General features: G+C 42.0%; 1 protein-coding gene across 1 annotated transcript in view; it reads right to left on the bottom strand.

Annotated features, from left to right (window-relative positions):
• Positions 1 to 17,940, bottom strand: part of ADGRD2 (adhesion G protein-coupled receptor D2) — a 385,952-nt gene that overhangs the window by 32,620 nt on the left and 335,392 nt on the right. The window contains exon 25 of the mRNA XM_077283561.1: positions 8,017 to 8,047. Coding sequence (XP_077139676.1) covers positions 8,017 to 8,047 — 31 coding nt within the window. The remainder of the gene's footprint in view (positions 1 to 8,016; positions 8,048 to 17,940) is intronic.

The following is a 17,940-nucleotide window of genomic DNA, read 5'->3' as shown; positions in this document are numbered from 1 at the left end:
CACACTCAAATAATACGCTTGATTACCCGCGGCTCCATGACCCGCGGCTGTTAGGCAAGACCGGCATGTCTTGCAGCTGTTAGGCAATTCCGCGAAGTTTCACGAGATATGCAGCCGCGGGGACTCGAACATATTATTCGAGCACGCCGAAGACGCTTGGTTAGCACCTTATTTGAACACATTTGCTCATCACTAGAAACTAAAGTTGAAAAATAAAAAATGGCTGCAGAGGCAATACCGTGATATATCACATGATATGGAGATAGTGTCACAGTATAAACGCTAAAAAATGTAATACTGAAGGAAAAAAAAAGCATACAATTAAGTAATGGCTGGGAAAACGTCTTATTTCCAAGCTGTCTGTGAATACAAGGTTTCTATCTTTTTTTTTCCATTCCTAAGGTTTATCTGGGTCATCCTATTAATTTGCGAAAACATAGAAACTGACAGAAGGAAGAAGACACAGAGCATATTGTGATGATCATTTTGCTAGAATAAAGAAAAGACCAAACGTATAAGGCCCGGGGATTTGCAGACACAATAGTTTCTTATGCCGACTTGCTTTTGTTTTCGCAGGCAACATGTTGCAGGAGCCAGGCGGTGAATGAGAGGGAACTGGGAGCAGGTGGAGAAGTGGGCCCTTTGTGGAAGAAGCACAATTACCTGTATGTTGATCGAACTCGGGGAAGTGTTTATCACCCCTTGCGTGTTACAAGAGGGCAGTTATGACAGTTTTTCTTTTCAATACCAATTGTATTGTCGCAATTAAATAAGTTATTTGGGAAAATATTCCTCCCTACCAGATAATGAGTGACCTCTTTTGTTCGAACGGTGGAGAACAGTATTGATATTGAGTGTCAGTGCTGACAATCAGGTCAAGCAACTTGTACAGGAGACTTCTCGAGCATAGATCTATTGTCATTTTAAGCGTGCCATTCATGCCGAGAAGGAACAAAACTTGTCCTATAGAGTAGAATTTAGTTTTAAAAAAAAACACAAAATGTAAAAATTAAAACGTCAACATTTATTTATAATTAAGGGGTTGTCCGGTCCAAATCGATAAGTCTGCGGTCACTCTGTGTGACTGCAGACTCCTGAATCCCCCCAGCACACACAAAACGTGCTGTGGGGAGTAGCCAGTTTCTGAGCCAGGACCGGAAGTTATGTTTGCATTATACATACTCCCGGCCAGAGCCTGTCCAGTGGGAACAGCCTCGTTCCATACACTTGTATGGAGTGAGGTCATGCCCTCTATTCTGTCTAATAAGAATTTTTAGCTATCAGCTTATACGTATTCTTGCCCACTGATTTTTGGTATCCTGCTTAAGCTTTTTCTTTTGTTGTTTTCTTCATGCATTATCTTTTTATGTATTGTTGATATTCACATTGTCCTTTAATTCTTTGTGCTCAATAATTTTACCCCGTATCAGTTTTTCGCTTGAATGAAAATTCCGCAATGGAATTCTTCGCTTAATTATCTTCTCTCTTGGTCTTTGATCTTGTAGCAATAATCTATTGGTGTGCTCTCAGGAATTGAACGATATTTGAAGGCACTTGTATTTTATTTAGAACATCATGAGTAAGGGTGCAGAAAAGCATTGATGTCCCAGTTTGTTAACTGCGCATGAATGTAATGATGTTTTAACACTGCATCAATAAAGATGAAGATTTTATCCTTCGAGACGGGATTCTTTTTTTCCTACATACCAAGAATATTTCTGATGCCTCGATAACAATTCCATCCAAAGCCTGGATTTAGGAAACAATGCCTTAGACCCAAGAATAAATAGAAGCAAAATAGGAACGGTAGTCTGTACTGGCGATGTTGGACTCAAGAGACCATTGGACAATAGCGAAATTTGACCATACGGTTTATCTCTATGCTTTTTGAAATTGTGACAACTTCTTCATCAGGAGAACCACAGTCAAAACGGGTAGGGAATAAACTGCATGGTCAACTTTCCTTATTGTTCTATGGTCTCTTGAGTTCAACATCGGCAGCGCAGACTACCACCTCTATTCTACAGGCTTTCCAGGCTCGACGGTGCTGTTGCAGCTGAAATATTTGATTCTTCAGTTGTGGGTCAAACAATCCCATAAGGTAAGCAGCTCCCTCTCCCTCACCTTGATTTTCCTTCAAAAGATAACACCCTGTTGAACTTGTCCCTTTTTTCGTTAGACCCAAGAATGTTGAATTAAAATAAATTATCATAACTAATAATGACTAATTATTTTTCTCTATAAAGCAATATTTATTTGCTACCATATCCCAGCCACTTGTACACTAGCTGCAAAGACTTAAGCTCCCATACACGGACTATTATTGGCTAACCCTTCCAATATCAACAGGTTCACTCGATAGCCTAATGTGTACGAAGGCCCCAGGCAGATTGCTTTCAGTGGAATTAAGGACTTGGCATGTATGATTTCGGACTGACAACCCTTTTTTACTACCTTAGACAAGTTGCTGCCAGAGATGTCTGGCAGTGGTTCTCTCGCAGAGAACACAGGAGCACTCGGCAGAGCAAACACTCCTGTGTAGGGAAGAGCTGCCCAACCACCATCTAAGGAGTATGGTGGGCCTTAGATGGAAGAATGGTGACAATTGTTTGAGCATCATCAAAATAGTGTTGGCAGCAGTAAAGTTAATCAATCATGCATTAGATCTAGAATAGAATGCATGGTTGTTAAACATGGAAAGCAAGGCAGTAGTCATCAATTTGACATGCTGAACATCTCAGTTCCCCGGAGGTGTTTTGAGCTGTTGGGGCTAGCTATTGTGAAGGATGGACTTTCAATGTGACTGTTTGCCTCAATGTTTCATGAATTTAAAATTTGTGAGGTCTAAACTTAGGGTGGCTGATCGCCATCTAAGCCAACTCTCCCATGCACAGGAGTCCTCGCTCAAAGAGAAAGCCACCAACTGACATGTTGGCCGGATTCTTATTTCAGATAGAACATTGCGATTTGTGGTCCGAAATCATACATGAGCGACCGATATCTAACCCAACCATCAGTCAGCTGGCTGCCCCATAGACATTAGACCATCTACTGAACCTGTTGTTATTGGCAACCAGTCAACATTAGTCTATGTAAATAAGGGCCCCTACTCTGATGGGGAAGACAATGGATTACTTGCAGTGGTGGAAACCTGCCTTTCTAATCTTCCGCTGCTTATTTTCTAATATTTTCCATCCTGACATTTGCCTACATCACTGTTGCAATGATGTGTCCATAGTCACATGTCGTAACAACAGGTTAACAACACTGCGTAAACGTCCTTTTAAAAATGTAGTCTTTGCCCCCTCAGTAAACCAGACCCTGAGATTAGCTTTTCCTTGCATATACGTTAAGTGGAGGAAGGAAAATGCAGCAATGATCACTGGTGGCTCTCTCATTAAGTTTTAAAAATTATCAGTGAAGATGAGAGCATTTTTGGCACTACTATAAAGATAAGAAATGGCTTCTGCATCGGCCATGTTTAACATTGTTTGCACTTAAATAAAACAAAGCAAGATTAAATTAAAATGTATTTATTCAAGCATTGATTTGCAAATGAAATTATTTCAGGAGTTTAAGAAAAATACAACATCTTGTGTTTCTTTTGTTGTAAACAATCCTTTAAAAAAGGAAGACTTTTTTGTCTTAAAATTAATTTATAAAAATTGACTACTTTTTCTCAGTATGCCTTTCCATTTTAAAGTCACATTTATTGAACTTCTATGAAGTCATTATGCTTTTGCATTTATCTTAGATTGAAAGTAATTCAGTGATTTTTCCAAAGAAACAAAAAGAAGCACCTGTATTATTAAGAACAACTTACACGTTACAATTAAGCCGTTTAGTTCCTTAATTAAAAAAATAACTGTAAAAGGAAAGCCAGATTGAGATCAAACCAGGTCGGGGCATTTCTAGAGATGCTACTTTCTTCACCAATAATCATACTTATAATGGATGCCACTAAATGGAAAACTGCAGATAATCAGAATAATAGTTTGTAGGTAATTATTTTATGAAAGGACATATGTGTATGTTTAAACAAGTAGGTCAATCAGATACTAATGCAGAGTCCACAGTTGTAGTAATGTACAGTACAGACCAAAAGTTTGGACACCTTCTAATTTAAAGATTTTTCTGCATTTTCATGACTATGAAAATTGTACATTCACACTGAAGGCATCAAAACTATGAATTAACACATGTGGAATTATATACTTAACAAAAAAGTGTGAAACAACTGAAAATATGTCTTATATTATAGGTTCTTCAAAGTAGCCACCTTTTGCTTTGATGACTGCTTTGCACACTCTTGGCATTCTCTTGATGAGCTTCAAGAGGTAGTCACTGGGAATGGTCGTCCAACAATCTTGAAGGAGTTCCCAGAGATGCTTAGCACTTGTTGGCCCTTTTGCCTTCACTCTGCGATCCAGCTCACCCCAAACCATCTCGATTGGGTTCAGGTCTGGTGACTGTGGAGGCCAGGTCAAATGGCGTAGCACCCCATCACTCTCCTTCTTGATCAAATAGCCCTTACACAGCCTGGAGGTGTGTTTGGGGTCATTGTCCTGTTGAAAAATAAATGATGGTCCAACTAAACACAAACCGGATGGAATAGCATGCCGCTGCAAGATGATGGTTCAGAATACCTTCAATTTTGAATAAATCCCCAACAGTGTCACCAGCAAAGCAACCCCACTCCATCACACCTCCTCCTCCATGCTTCACGGTGGGAATCAGGCATGTAGAGTCCATCCGTTCACCTTTTCTGCGTCGCACAAAGACATGGTGGTTGGAACCAAAGATCTCAAATTTGGACTCATCAGACCAAAGCACAGATTTCCACTGATCTAATGTCCATTCCTTGTGCTCTTTAGCGCAAACTAGTCTCTTCTGCTTGTTGCTTGTCATTAGCAGTGATTTACTAGCAGCTATTTTGCCATGCAGGCCTGCTGTACCAAGTCTCCTCTTAACAGTTGTTGTAGAGACGTGTCTGCTGCTAGAACTCTGTGTGGCATTGACCTGGTCTCTAATCTGAGCTGCTGTTAACCTGCGATTTCTGAGGCTGGTGACTCAGATAAACTTATCCTCAGAAGCAGAAGTGACTCTTGGTCTTCCTTTCCTGGGGCGGTCCTCATGTGAGCCAGTTTCTTTGTAGCACTTGATGGTTTTTGCCACTGCATTTGGGGACACTTTCAAAGTTTTCCCAATTTTTCAGACTGACTGATCTTCATTTCTTAAAGTAATGATGGCAACTTGTTTTTCTTTACTTAGCTGCTTTCTTCTTGCCATAATACAAATTCTAACAGTCTATTCAGTAGGACTATCAGCTGTGTATCCACCAGACTTCTGCACAACACAACTGATGGTCCCAACCCCATTTATAAGGCAAGAAATCCCACTTATTAAACCTGACAGGGCACATCTGTGAAGTGAAAACAATTCCCAGTGACTACCTCTTGAAGCTCATCAAGAGAATGCCAAGAGTGTGCAAAGCATTCATAAAAGCAAAAGGTGGCTACTTTGAAGAACCTAGAAAATAAGACATAATTTCCATTGTTTCACACTTTTTTGTTAAGTATATAATTCCACATGTGTTAATTCATAGTTTTGATGCCTTCAGTGTGAATGTACAATTTTCATAGTCATAAAAATACACAAAAATCTGTAAATGAGAAGGTGTGTCCAAACTTTTGGTCTGTACTGTATATAAGAAAATTCTTTGATCTTAGTGATGGACGAACACGTAGATGTCCGGGTCTGGCAGATCTGGCCAAATATTGAAAAAAGTTTGGTTCAGGCACCTATTCAGATTAATGGGGCCCAAATATCTGCAGTTTCCCACGCTTTCATTAGCATGACAGCGCGGGAAACATGGGCTTTAATCGGTGGTAAGATCATTACCGTTGATCAGAGTACTGCTATTCCAAAGCAGTCAGATGACAGTATGTGAGCCAGCAGTTGTGACTGGCAGCAGAAAGGTTACTACCAGTCACAGGCATTGGCTGATGAGAGTACTACTCTTATCATACACATGCTCTCGCTTATAGCAGCAAGAGCAGGTGAGGCTGATGAGAGTATTCATCAGCTGGAACCTGTGCAATAAATAAAAATAAATAATGGTGTGGATTCCCCTCTATTTTTGATAACCAGCACAGGTAAAGCTGACAGCTGCGGGTTGCAACACTCAGCTGTCAACTTTATATTGGCTGCTAATCAAAAATAGTGGGGTCCCACTCCATATTTTTTAATTATTTAAATAAATAATTTAAAAAAACAGCATGGGCCCCCCCCCCCAATTTTGACAACCAGTCAAGCTAAAGCAGACAGTCGGGGCATCGTATTCTCAGACTGGGAATGGTCAATGGATATTAGCCCTTCCCAGCCTAAAAATAGCAGCCCACAGAGGCTGCAGAAAAGGCTTGTTTTTTGCCCGACTCTTCCCACTTGCCCTGGTGTGGTGGCACCTGTGACCAACGGTAACTTTTTTACCACCGGTAACAGCTGCTGGCTCACATGCTGTCATCTGACAGCCTTGGAACCATAGCGCTCTAACTGGCTGTAACAAACTTACCACCGGTCAGAGCTGCTGGTGTTTCTTGCATTGTCACACAGATAACAGCATGGGAAACAGACGATTTTTAGGCTGCTGTACCCGAACCATAACAAGGACTTCCTGGAAAAGTCCATGTTTGTTCGCGGTCCGTTCACAGATACTAGGTGTGGGGTACAGACACTGAACTTTACTGTTTGGGTTCGTCCATCAGTAATCTTAAAGGGAAGTGCAGTCAGAAAAACAAGTTTGATATCTTGATATAATTGAGTTGTTGACAATTGAAAGTTCACTATTTAAATGACTAACTGTCATGACACAAGTGTAGGAAGACTGTACAGAACACAAAAACTGATGGTGTTGTGTCCAAGTTATCATCCAGCTGTTAATGAGAAGAGTAATGTGCCAAATTCATTATTTTGTCCATTTCTCCCAACTAATTAGTTTGCTGGTGGAAAATAAGGTAAATGGTGACCTACGTTTGGTAGTACTACTGCTTGGACAGCTGGTTCCTGAAGTGGTGCTACTACTGCTAGCAGCTCCCACATTTTAGCCATAGTCTTATTTTTCTCACCAACCTGTCCTTTGTCAGTGCCACTTTTCTTGTACCATTCATTTTGTATGCCAGTATAACATTTCTAAAAATGTTCAACCATGCTCAATTTAGCTATATAATTCTCACTGCCAGCAGCATGAAAGAACATTTTATTTAGAGAGACAGAAAACTTCTCTTTTTTATATACAACAATTTGCTTTTGGCCATATCATAGTTACTTCATAGCGCAGGTGTAATACCTTGGACCAGGTTAATTTCACATTGTGTTTTGAAGAATCACAAGTACATGTCAAGAGGATTTTCAGACAGGATTAGATGTATAGTGACATCTGCATTCTGTAGGTATCTATTATTTCAAAAATTATTGCATACGTTTTTCAAATATATAAAAATTATGATCTCCAAGATAGTGGTACCCTTGAGGTGGCTTCCTTGATGTGTTGAACTCTGGGTTATTTTTGCCCATCATCTAACCACATAAGACACCAAACTGCTTTGAAGCCCTAGTTATCTCAAAGACAAAAAAATGGAGTAGTTGTTGGAACTAAGAACAGATTCCTCTAAACGGAAACACCAAAATATTACAATATAGTTCCAAAAATTAGACATGCCTCTATGACATGTCAAAATTTTATGTAAAAGAAATTATGATTAATAGTGTAATCAAATGATAAAAAAAAAAGTCATCAGGCAGAAAAAGTCTTTTTAGGACTAACTGATTCAATCACAACAATTTTGAGACATCAATTTTGAGACCTCTTCTACTTGACTCTCTCCATTGGTTTGTAAAGGAGTTTGGAAAATTGCAGTGCAGGAGTGCTCAGCAATTTTCACAACTACTAATTGAAAGAATACTTAAAGTGAATAGGGTTAAATTGTTTAAAATATAACAAATATATTGTCCACTTACCTGATGCTTTGAAGGAGGTCAGTTCCACAGCCTGTAAGAAAGGAAAAAAGGAAAAAAATACCTTAATCGTAAAACAAAATTTGTTCCAAACATCAAACATTTTTAGAGTCATTCTCCTGCTGCACAATAAATATGGTTACTTCTCCCTGATGATATTACATGATGGATTAGTATTTCCCTGTATTTCTCAGAATTGAGGTCACCATTAATTCTGACCAAATTCCCAACTCCACTTGCGAAATGTAGCCTCAAACTTGCAAGGAACTTCCAACCAAGCCTCTCTGTTGTCTGCAGACTCTCCTTATTGTGCCGCTCTCCAGCCCTTCGGCAACAAACTGCCTTATGTTGCAGCCAAATATTTCACGGGCTCAACAGTAGATTGGTGTCATGGTGTCCCACTGGTCTCTGCCACCTTTCAGTAGATGGCATTGCTGGACATTATCTGAATTCAAAGAGAAGTAAGCAGCATGATGTGCCTTTCATCTGCCACATTGTTTCCTTAGCCGACCACTGCGTCTACGATCCTCAGCATTATCCTTATCTATGTGTCCTGAATGTTGAGAAATACAGGCAGATATTTATCCATCATACAATACCATCAAGCATATGTCTAAATTGCATCAAATTTATTCTGCAGCAGGACAATAATCCCAAACATTCCAATGTCATTAAGAACTATCTGCTGCATAAAGAAAACAAGGAGTCCTGGAAGTGATGATCAGGCCTCCGCAGAGCCCTGATCGAACATCATCAAGTTGGTCTGGGATCACAGGAAGAGACAGAAGGATTTGTGCAAACCTACAACCTATGGCTTGTTCTCCAAGATGTTTGGAGCAACCTCCCTCCGGAATTCCTTAAAAAAAAAAACTGCAGGTGTAGCTCAATTGATGGTGTATTTAAAGCAAATGGTGGTCACCCCAAATATTGATGTAATTCAGATTTCGCTTTTGTTCATTCACTTTGTATTTTGTTAATTCATAAGAATAATCTATCAACACTTCTATTACTGAACGCATTCTTACTTTGAAGCATTTTTTTGCACTGAACAGAATATTTTTATTGTACAGTATACATATTCTCCAAAGGTAACCTACTCAGCACTGTCTCCACAAACATGCGAAACAAGGATAAGGCAGCACATCCAGTTGGTGAAAAAGTGATATGGATAATTATTTGACCCATACGAGTGTTTGATTCTGCTACCATAAGCCTCGTATTGACTTACCCCATACATTTTGGGCACATATTGGAAAGAACAGATCGACTAAAATGCACTGCTCAAAAAAAATAAAGGGAACACTTAAACAACAGAATATAGCTCCAAGTAAATCAAACTTCTGTGAAATCAAACCATCCACTTAGGAAGCAACACTGATTGACAATCAATTTCACATGCTGTTGTGCAAATGGAATAGACAACAGATGGAAATTATTGGCAATTATCAAGACACCCTCAAAGGAGCGGTTCTGCAGGTGGGGACCACAGACCACATCTCAGTACCAATGCTTTCTGGGGCTGATGTTTTGGTCACTTTTGAATGCTGGTAGTGCTTTCACACTCGTGGTAGCATGAGACGGACTCTACAACCCACACAAGTGGCTCAGGTAGTGCAGCTCATCCAGGATGGCACATCAATGCAAGCTGTGGCAAGAAGGATTGCTGTGAAAAAACACCTACAGAAATAACATGGATCCCACACACACCGTGTGTAGTTGTAGAAAGCTGTCGAGGTCTACCCATGTGTATATAAGGACAGTACCGTATACTCCGGATATTCATAAGTAACAAGAAAAAATGGAGCTCTATACGAAATATTGAATAAAAACCAATATTTTATTACAACAACATAGAAAAAAGACAATATTACAAAAAATGTAAAGAAAAAGGGGAGACCCTAGTACAAGAACATCCACGTCACAGACACATAAATTTGTATATCACCATGGTGTAAGTGTCTAAAAGAGTATTTGTATTAGCACACAATGGTAGAACATAATTCTAGTTCTCATATGGACCAGTGTCCTCCATGCAAAATACGCAGGAACACCATTTGTAATGCATATTAAATAAACAGTTTCTTACCCATGGTAAAATAAAGTGACCAGTGCCTGGGACTCTGGAGACCCCCTGACGCGCGTTTCGCGTAGCTTTCTCGAAGAGGGAATGGAATAATTGCCCACAGATTGGCGCTTTATAGTAGCGCCCATAAACCGGCGTTATCAAAGTGCGCAAGGACATGTGGCTGGTAACAGCTTATGTCGAGTCGTTGTATACTTGTATCGCACACGACGACGGAATTGAGGCGGTCCGCTTCTTCCTGGAGAATGGCAACTGGGATGGCCAGATTTGTGATCTTGTTGTGACACTGTTGCAGTTTGTTTTGACCCACAATGTATTCCTTTTTAAAGATAGGTACTATCTTCAAAAACGCGGGACCGCCATGGGGCAGCATGTGCCCCAGCCTATGCCAACCTGTTCCTTAGTCTATGGGAGAGATCCATATTCCATCAGGATGGGGCCTCTTCTGTGGACCGGGTTCAGTGTTGGCATAGGTATATTGATGACATCTTTTTTATATGGCAGGGCAGTGAAAGTGGTATCAGGGAATTTGTGGGTCAACTCAACTGCAATTCTCATAACACTAAGTTAACATACAAGGCACATAAACAAAAGATTGATTTTTGGGACATTTTTTTGGAGGTGGATGAGATGGGGACACTGCACACAGATGTATTTAGGAAGGCTACTTCAGTCAATTCCCTGTTGCATGCTTCCTCATCCCATACCACACATACTATCAAAGCCATCCCAGTTGGCCAATTCCTCAGGATGAAGCGGATCTGCTCCACTGAACAAAAATTCGAAGTTCAGTCTGAAGACCTTAAAGGCAGATTCAGAGCTCGTGGCTACAGCAATCGCTGTATAAAACAAGGGTATATTAGAGCCAAGAAAACGGAGAGACATCAGCTATTATATAAAAAAGAGAAGAGGGGTACTTCTGAAAACAATGTTAGATTTATCTCCACATACAATTGCTATTGGAAGCGTATGCAGGAGATAGTCAATAAACATTGGCCAGTCCTTCTCACTGACTCCGTCTTGGCATCAAATATCCCTCAAAGACCTAGCTTTACGGCAAAAAGAGGTAAAAGCATTAAGGACCTACTGGTAAAAAGCCACTATGTGGCAAAAACCATTAATCCTCTTAATCCTACCAATAGAGGTCCTACATGGGGCTGTTATCCCTGCGGCGATTGCTTGGCCTGTAGAGAAAAGAATCTTGTGTGGGGTACTCATTTTTCGTCGTCGTGTGCGAAGAAGAGTTTTCGGATTCGGCACCATATACGCTGTAGTAGTACTCATGTCATATATCTGGCCATATGTCCTTGTTCCAAAATATATGTGGGACACGTCACGTCAGCTGCGTGTACGTGTGAGAGAGCACGTTAGGGATATTGCAAATGCACGCAAAGCTGAGGACGTTGGTGCCCTAAAAACCATCCCTAAGCATTTCCATATTTTTCATGGATGTGATCCTTCTGGCCTGCGGATCATTGGGATTGACCAAGTTCATGGTGGCAATAGAGGAGGCAATATAAAACGGTTACTTGCGCAAGTTGAGTGCAAATGGATAGTGAGCCTGGATTCTATGTCTCCGGTGGGACTTAACGAGACAATTAGTTTCGTCCCCTTTCTATGAGATCCCTGTTCCCCCACGTCCTCTTGCGCTTAAGATTAAAACTAATCTGTATTACATTTTAATTTATATGTATATGTAAGTTGTTTTTTCTGTTTATTTATTCCCTTTTTTTCTTACCTTTTGCATCCCTAGATTTAGTTGCTCTTCAGATTTGGTGGTTTGTGGCATTGCGCCAGCAATGTATAAAGAATATGAACAAGGATAACAAGCATTAGTGCACTGTTTCACGTGATATCATCACAAGATAACTCACCATTTGGAAGAATTGTCACATTTTTTTTTTGTTTTTTATTATTTTTTATGTATTTTTTTAAATAATTTTGCTAATTTTTTTATGTAAAATACGGTACATATATACATATATGTTTGTCAATAATAACGTCATTATGTATTGCACTCTTTGACCTTCAATATATATGTGATGTAATGTGTGTATTTCATACGTCATATATTCACACTATGTATCAGTCACTATGCACTTATGTGGCATTGGTTTGGCTGGGTTTTTTTCAGCCCCTTCTCTTTTTTTGTTTTTGCTTTGTTTCCTTGTTCTGGCCCCCCTGGTTTATACAATAGAGCCTGCTATCTGTATTTACGGGTAAGCAGCTACATTTGCAGCTGTAGGCACATAGCTCTATCTCGTGCCGGGGTAGTGGGCATGGTTTTCTTTTTCCTTTATACTGTCGCTTATATGTGTAAGCGCTTCACGCCAGGCAATGCCTGTTTGTATTTCCGGCTTTACTTACTTGATCGCGCAGATCCACGACTTTAGCAGGGCATGTCTCTTTTGTAGACAGTGTTGCGCTTATGCGCATGCGCCCCACGCCGGGTAAGGGATCACTACGTCTCCGGCTTCAGTTATTCGAGAGCGCATGTCCATGACGTCATTAGGGGATTTCCCCTTGACGTGCGCTCCCGGTGAATGCTGGGGAGTGTGACTCACTTCCTATGTCGGTCGTGGTGCGCTTGCGCACTTTGATAACGCCGGTTTATGGGCGCTACTATAAAGCGCCAATCTGTGGGCAATTATTCCATTCCCTCTTCGAGAAAGCTACGCGAAACGCGCGTCAGGGGGTCTCCAGAGTCCCAGGCACTGGTAACTTTATTTTACCATGTGTCATGATCTCTGCAGGCAGAGATCATAGCAAGCCTATAGAGGAACAAGCTCTCGGAAGATGGAACTATACTGACCATGAACTAAGCCTGCCGCGCAACTAGAAATAGCCAGGTAGCATTTCCTATTTATCGCTAGATGCCCAGCTCTGGCCTAAGACCTAAATAGCTAGCAGAGGGAAATATAAGACCTGGCTCACCTCTAGAGAAATATTCCAAAGAAGACAGTAGCCCCCCACATATAATGACGGTGAGTTCAGATGAAACAACAAACGCAGCAGGAAAATAGTCTTAGCAAATTTGAGGTCCGCTTACTAGATAGCAGAAGACAGATAGTATACTTTCATGGTCAGCAGAAAAATACTAACAAAACACCATCCAGAGATTACCTTAAACTCTGGCATTAACTCATAACGCCAGAGTAGCAATCCCTGATCGACGAGAGCTTTCCAGACACAGTAACAAAACTTCAGCTGCGAACTGGAACAAATAGGCAAACAAAACATGGACAAAAGTCCAACTTATCAGTAGTTGTCTAGAAGCAGGAACAAGCACTGAGAGGCATCAGATAACATTGTTGACCGGCAAGAAACCACCAGAGAAATGAGCTTAAATAGCGACACCCACTACTGATGGAATCAGGTGAAACAGGAAAGAGGATGACAAGTCCAATTCCACAAGCGGCCACCGGGGGAGCCCAGAATCCAAATTCACAACAGTACCCCCCCCTCAAGGAGGGGGCACCGAACCCTCACCAGATCCACCAGGGCGACCAGGATGAGCCCTATGGAAGGCACGAACAAGATCAGAAGCATGAACATCAGATGCATTGACCCAAGAATTATCCTCCTGGCCGTAACCCTTCCAGTTGACCAGATACTGGAGTTTCCGTCTGGAAACACGAGAGTCCAAAATTTTCTCCACAACGTACTCCAACTCACCCTCAACCAACACCGGAGCAGGAGGCTCAACAGAAGGTACAACAGGTACCTCATACCTGCGCAATAACGACCGATGAAAAACGTTATGAATGGAAAAGGACGCAGGGAGGTCCAAACGGAAAGAAACAGGATTAAGAATCTCCAATATTCTATAAGGGCCGATGAACCGAGGTTTAAACTTAGGAGAAGAGACCCTCATAGGGACAAAACGAGAAGACAACCACACTAAATCTCCAACACAAAGCCGAGAACCAACACGACGATGACGGTTGGCAAAACGCTGAGTCTTCTCCTGGGACAACTTCAAATTGTCCATAACCTGCCCCCAGATGTGATGCAATCTCTCCACCACCGCATCCACTCCAGGACAATCCGAGGATTCCACCTGACCGGAGGAAAATCGAGGGTGAAACCCCGAATTACAGAAAAACGGGGACACCAAGGTGGAAGAAGATGGACGAATAAGTCCCTTTTCCAAAGACTCCTTTATATATTCCCGCATAGCAGCATGTTCCGGCACAGACAAATTAAACAAACGACCCTTTGGATATTTACAACCCGGTATCAAATCTATGGCACAATCGCACTCACGGTGCGGAGGTAACGACCCAAGCTTGGGTTCGTCAAAGACGTCTTGATAATCAGAGAGGAACTCAGGGACTTCAGAGGGAATGGACGACGAAATAGAAACCAAAGGTACGTCCCCATGAATACCCTTACATCCCCAGCTCAACACAGACATAGCTCTCCAGTCCAAGACTGGGTTGTGAGACTGCAACCATGGCAATCCCAGTACCAAATCGTCATGTAAATTATACAGCACCAGGAAACGAATAATCTCCTGGTGATCCGGATTGATACGCATGGTTACTTGTGTCCAGTATTGTGGTTTATTATTAGCCAATGGGGTGGAGTCAATCCCCTTCAGAGGAATAAGAGTCTCCAAAGGCTCTAAATCAAAACCACAACGATTGGCAAAGGACCAATCCATAAGACTCAGAGCGGCGCCAGAGTCAACATAGGCGTCCGTGGCAATGGATGACAAAGAGCAAATCAGGGTTACAGACAAAATAAACTTAGACTGAATAGTGCCAATGGAAACAGACTTATCAAGCTTCTTTGTACGCCTAGAGCATGCCGATATAACATGAGTAGAATCCCCACAATAGAAACACAATCCATTCTTCCGTCTAAAATTCTGTCGCTCGCTCCTGGACAGAATTCTATCACACTGCATACTTTCTGGCGTCTTTTCCATAGACACCGCCAGATGGTGCATCGGTTTGCGCTCCCGCAGACGCCTATCAATCTGAATAGCCATTGTCATGGACTCATTCAGACCTGCAGGCAAAGGGAACCCCACCATAACATCCTTAACGGCATCAGAGAGACCTTCTCTGAAAGTTGCCGCCAAGGCGCACTCATTCCACTGAGTAAGCACAGACCATTTACGGAATTTTTGGCAGAAAACTTCAGCTTCGTCTTGCCCCTGAGATAGTGCCATCAAAGTTTTTTCTGCCTGAAGTTCCAAATGAGGTTCCTCATAAAGCAAGCCCAAGGCCAGAAAAAACGCATCCACATCGCGTAACGCAGGATCCCCTGCTGGCAATGAGAAGGCCCAATCTTGAGGGTCACCCCTGAGCAAGGAAATCACAATCCTAACCTGCTGAGCAGGGTCTCCAGCTGAACGAGACTTCAGGGACAAATAAAGCTTACAATTATTTCGGAAATTCTGGAAGCTATCTCTATTCCCTGTGAAGAACTCCGGCAAAGGAATTCTCGGCTCAGATACCGGAGCATGTACCACAAAATCTTGTAAATTTTGTACTTTCGTGATGAGATTATTCAAACCCGCAGTTACACTCTGGAGATCCATTATTGTCAGGTGCACACAGCGCATACAGAGATTAGGAGGAGAGAGAGAAAAAAGACTGCAACAAGGCAGACTGGAGGAAAAAAAAAAAAAAAAAAAAAAAAAATTCCAGCAGACTTCTTATAACTCTCCTTTCTCAACCTGGGTCTTTAACACTTTATGGTCCGGTCAAACTGTCATGATCTCTGCAGGCAGAGATCATAGCAAGCCTATAGAGGAACAAGCTCTCGGAAGATGGAACTATACTGACCATGAACTAAGCCTGCCGCGCAACTAGAAATAGCCAGGTAGCATTTCCTATTTATCGCTAGATGCCCAGCTCTGGCCTAAGACCTAAATAGCTAGCAGAGGGAAATATAAGACCTGGCTCACCTCTAGAGAAATATTCCAAAGAAGACAGTAGCCCCCCACATATAATGACGGTGAGTTCAGATGAAACAACAAACGCAGCAGGAAAATAGTCTTAGCAAATTTGAGGTCCGCTTACTAGATAGCAGAAGACAGATAGTATACTTTCATGGTCAGCAGAAAAATACTAACAAAACACCATCCAGAGATTACCTTAAACTCTGGCATTAACTCATAACGCCAGAGTAGCAATCCCTGATCGACGAGAGCTTTCCAGACACAGTAACAAAACTTCAGCTGCGAACTGGAACAAATAGGCAAACAAAACATGGACAAAAGTCCAACTTATCAGTAGTTGTCTAGAAGCAGGAACAAGCACTGAGAGGCATCAGATAACATTGTTGACCGGCAAGAAACCACCAGAGAAATGAGCTTAAATAGCGACACCCACTACTGATGGAATCAGGTGAAACAGGAAAGAGGATGACAAGTCCAATTCCACAAGCGGCCACCGGGGGAGCCCAGAATCCAAATTCACAACAACCATGGGTAAGAAACGGTTTATTTAATATGCATTACAAATGGTGTTCCTGCGTATTTTGCATGGAGGACACTGGTCCATATGAGAACTAGAATTATGTTCTACCATTGTGTGCTAATACAAATACTCTTTTAGACACTTACACCATGGTGATATACAAATTTATGTGTCTGTGACGTGTTTGTTCTTGTACTAGGGTCTCCCCTTTTTCTTTACATTTTTTGTAATATTGTCTTTTTACTATGTTGTTGTAATAAAATATTGGTTTTTATTCAATATTTCGTATAGAACTCCATTTTTTCTTGTTACTTAGGATTGCTGTGTCTGTCAGCGTAGTGTCCAGAGGCTGGAGGCGCTACCAGGAGACAGGCCAGTACACCAGGAGACATGAAGGGGGCCATAGGTGGGAAACAACCCAGCAGCAGGACTGCTACCTCAGCCGTTGTGCAAGGAGGAACAGGAGGAGCACTGCCAGAGCCCTGCAAAATGACTTCCAGAAGGCCACAAAAGTGCATGGGTCTGCACAAACAGTTAGAAACTGACTCCATGAGGATGGTCTGAGTACCCGACGTCCACAGATGGGGGTTGCGCTCATAGCCCAACACTGTGCAAAATGCTTGGAATTTGCCACAAAACATCAGGATTGGCAAATTCACCACTGGTGCCCTGTGCTCTTCACAGATGAAGAAAGGTTCACACTGAGCACATGTGACAGAAATGACAGAGATGGAAATGCCGTAGAGAGTGATCAGCTGCCTACAACATCCTTCAGTATGACTGGTTTGGCATTAAGTCAGTAATGGTTTGGGGTGGCATTTCTTTGGAGGGCCGCACAGTCCTCCATGTGCTCACCAGAGGTAGCCTGACTGCCATTAGGTACCGAGATGAGATCCTCAGACCCCTTGTGAGACCATATGCTGGTGCGGTTGGCCCTGGGTTCCTCCTAATGCAGGACAACACCAGACCTCATGTGGCTGGAAAGTGTCAGCAGTTCCTGCCAGATGAAGGCATTGAAGCTATGGACTGGCCCGCCCATTCCCAAGACCTGAATCCGATTGAGCAAATCTGGGACATCATGTCTCACTCCATCCACCAACATCACATTGCACCACAGACAGTCCAGGAGTTGGCAGATGCTTTAGTCCAGGTCTGGGAGGAGGTCCCTCAGGATACCATCCACCGCCTCATCTGGAGCATGCCCAGGCGTTGTACAGTAGGGAGGTCATACAGGCACGTGGAGGCCACACACAATTCTGAGCATCTTTTCCTTGTCGTGAGGCATTTCCACTGAAGTTGGATCAGCCTGTAATTTGATTTTCCACTTTGATTTTGAGTATCATTCCAAATCCAGAACTCCATGGGATATTCATTTTGATTTACATTAATAATTGTTATGTTTTATTGTTC

The sequence above is a fragment of the Ranitomeya variabilis genome, chromosome 2, assembly GCF_051348905.1.
Source record: "Ranitomeya variabilis isolate aRanVar5 chromosome 2, aRanVar5.hap1, whole genome shotgun sequence".
Lineage (NCBI taxonomy): Eukaryota > Metazoa > Chordata > Amphibia > Anura > Dendrobatidae > Ranitomeya > Ranitomeya variabilis.
Note: the sequence above shows the minus strand (reverse complement) of the source record. Positions and strands in the feature narration are given on the sequence as shown.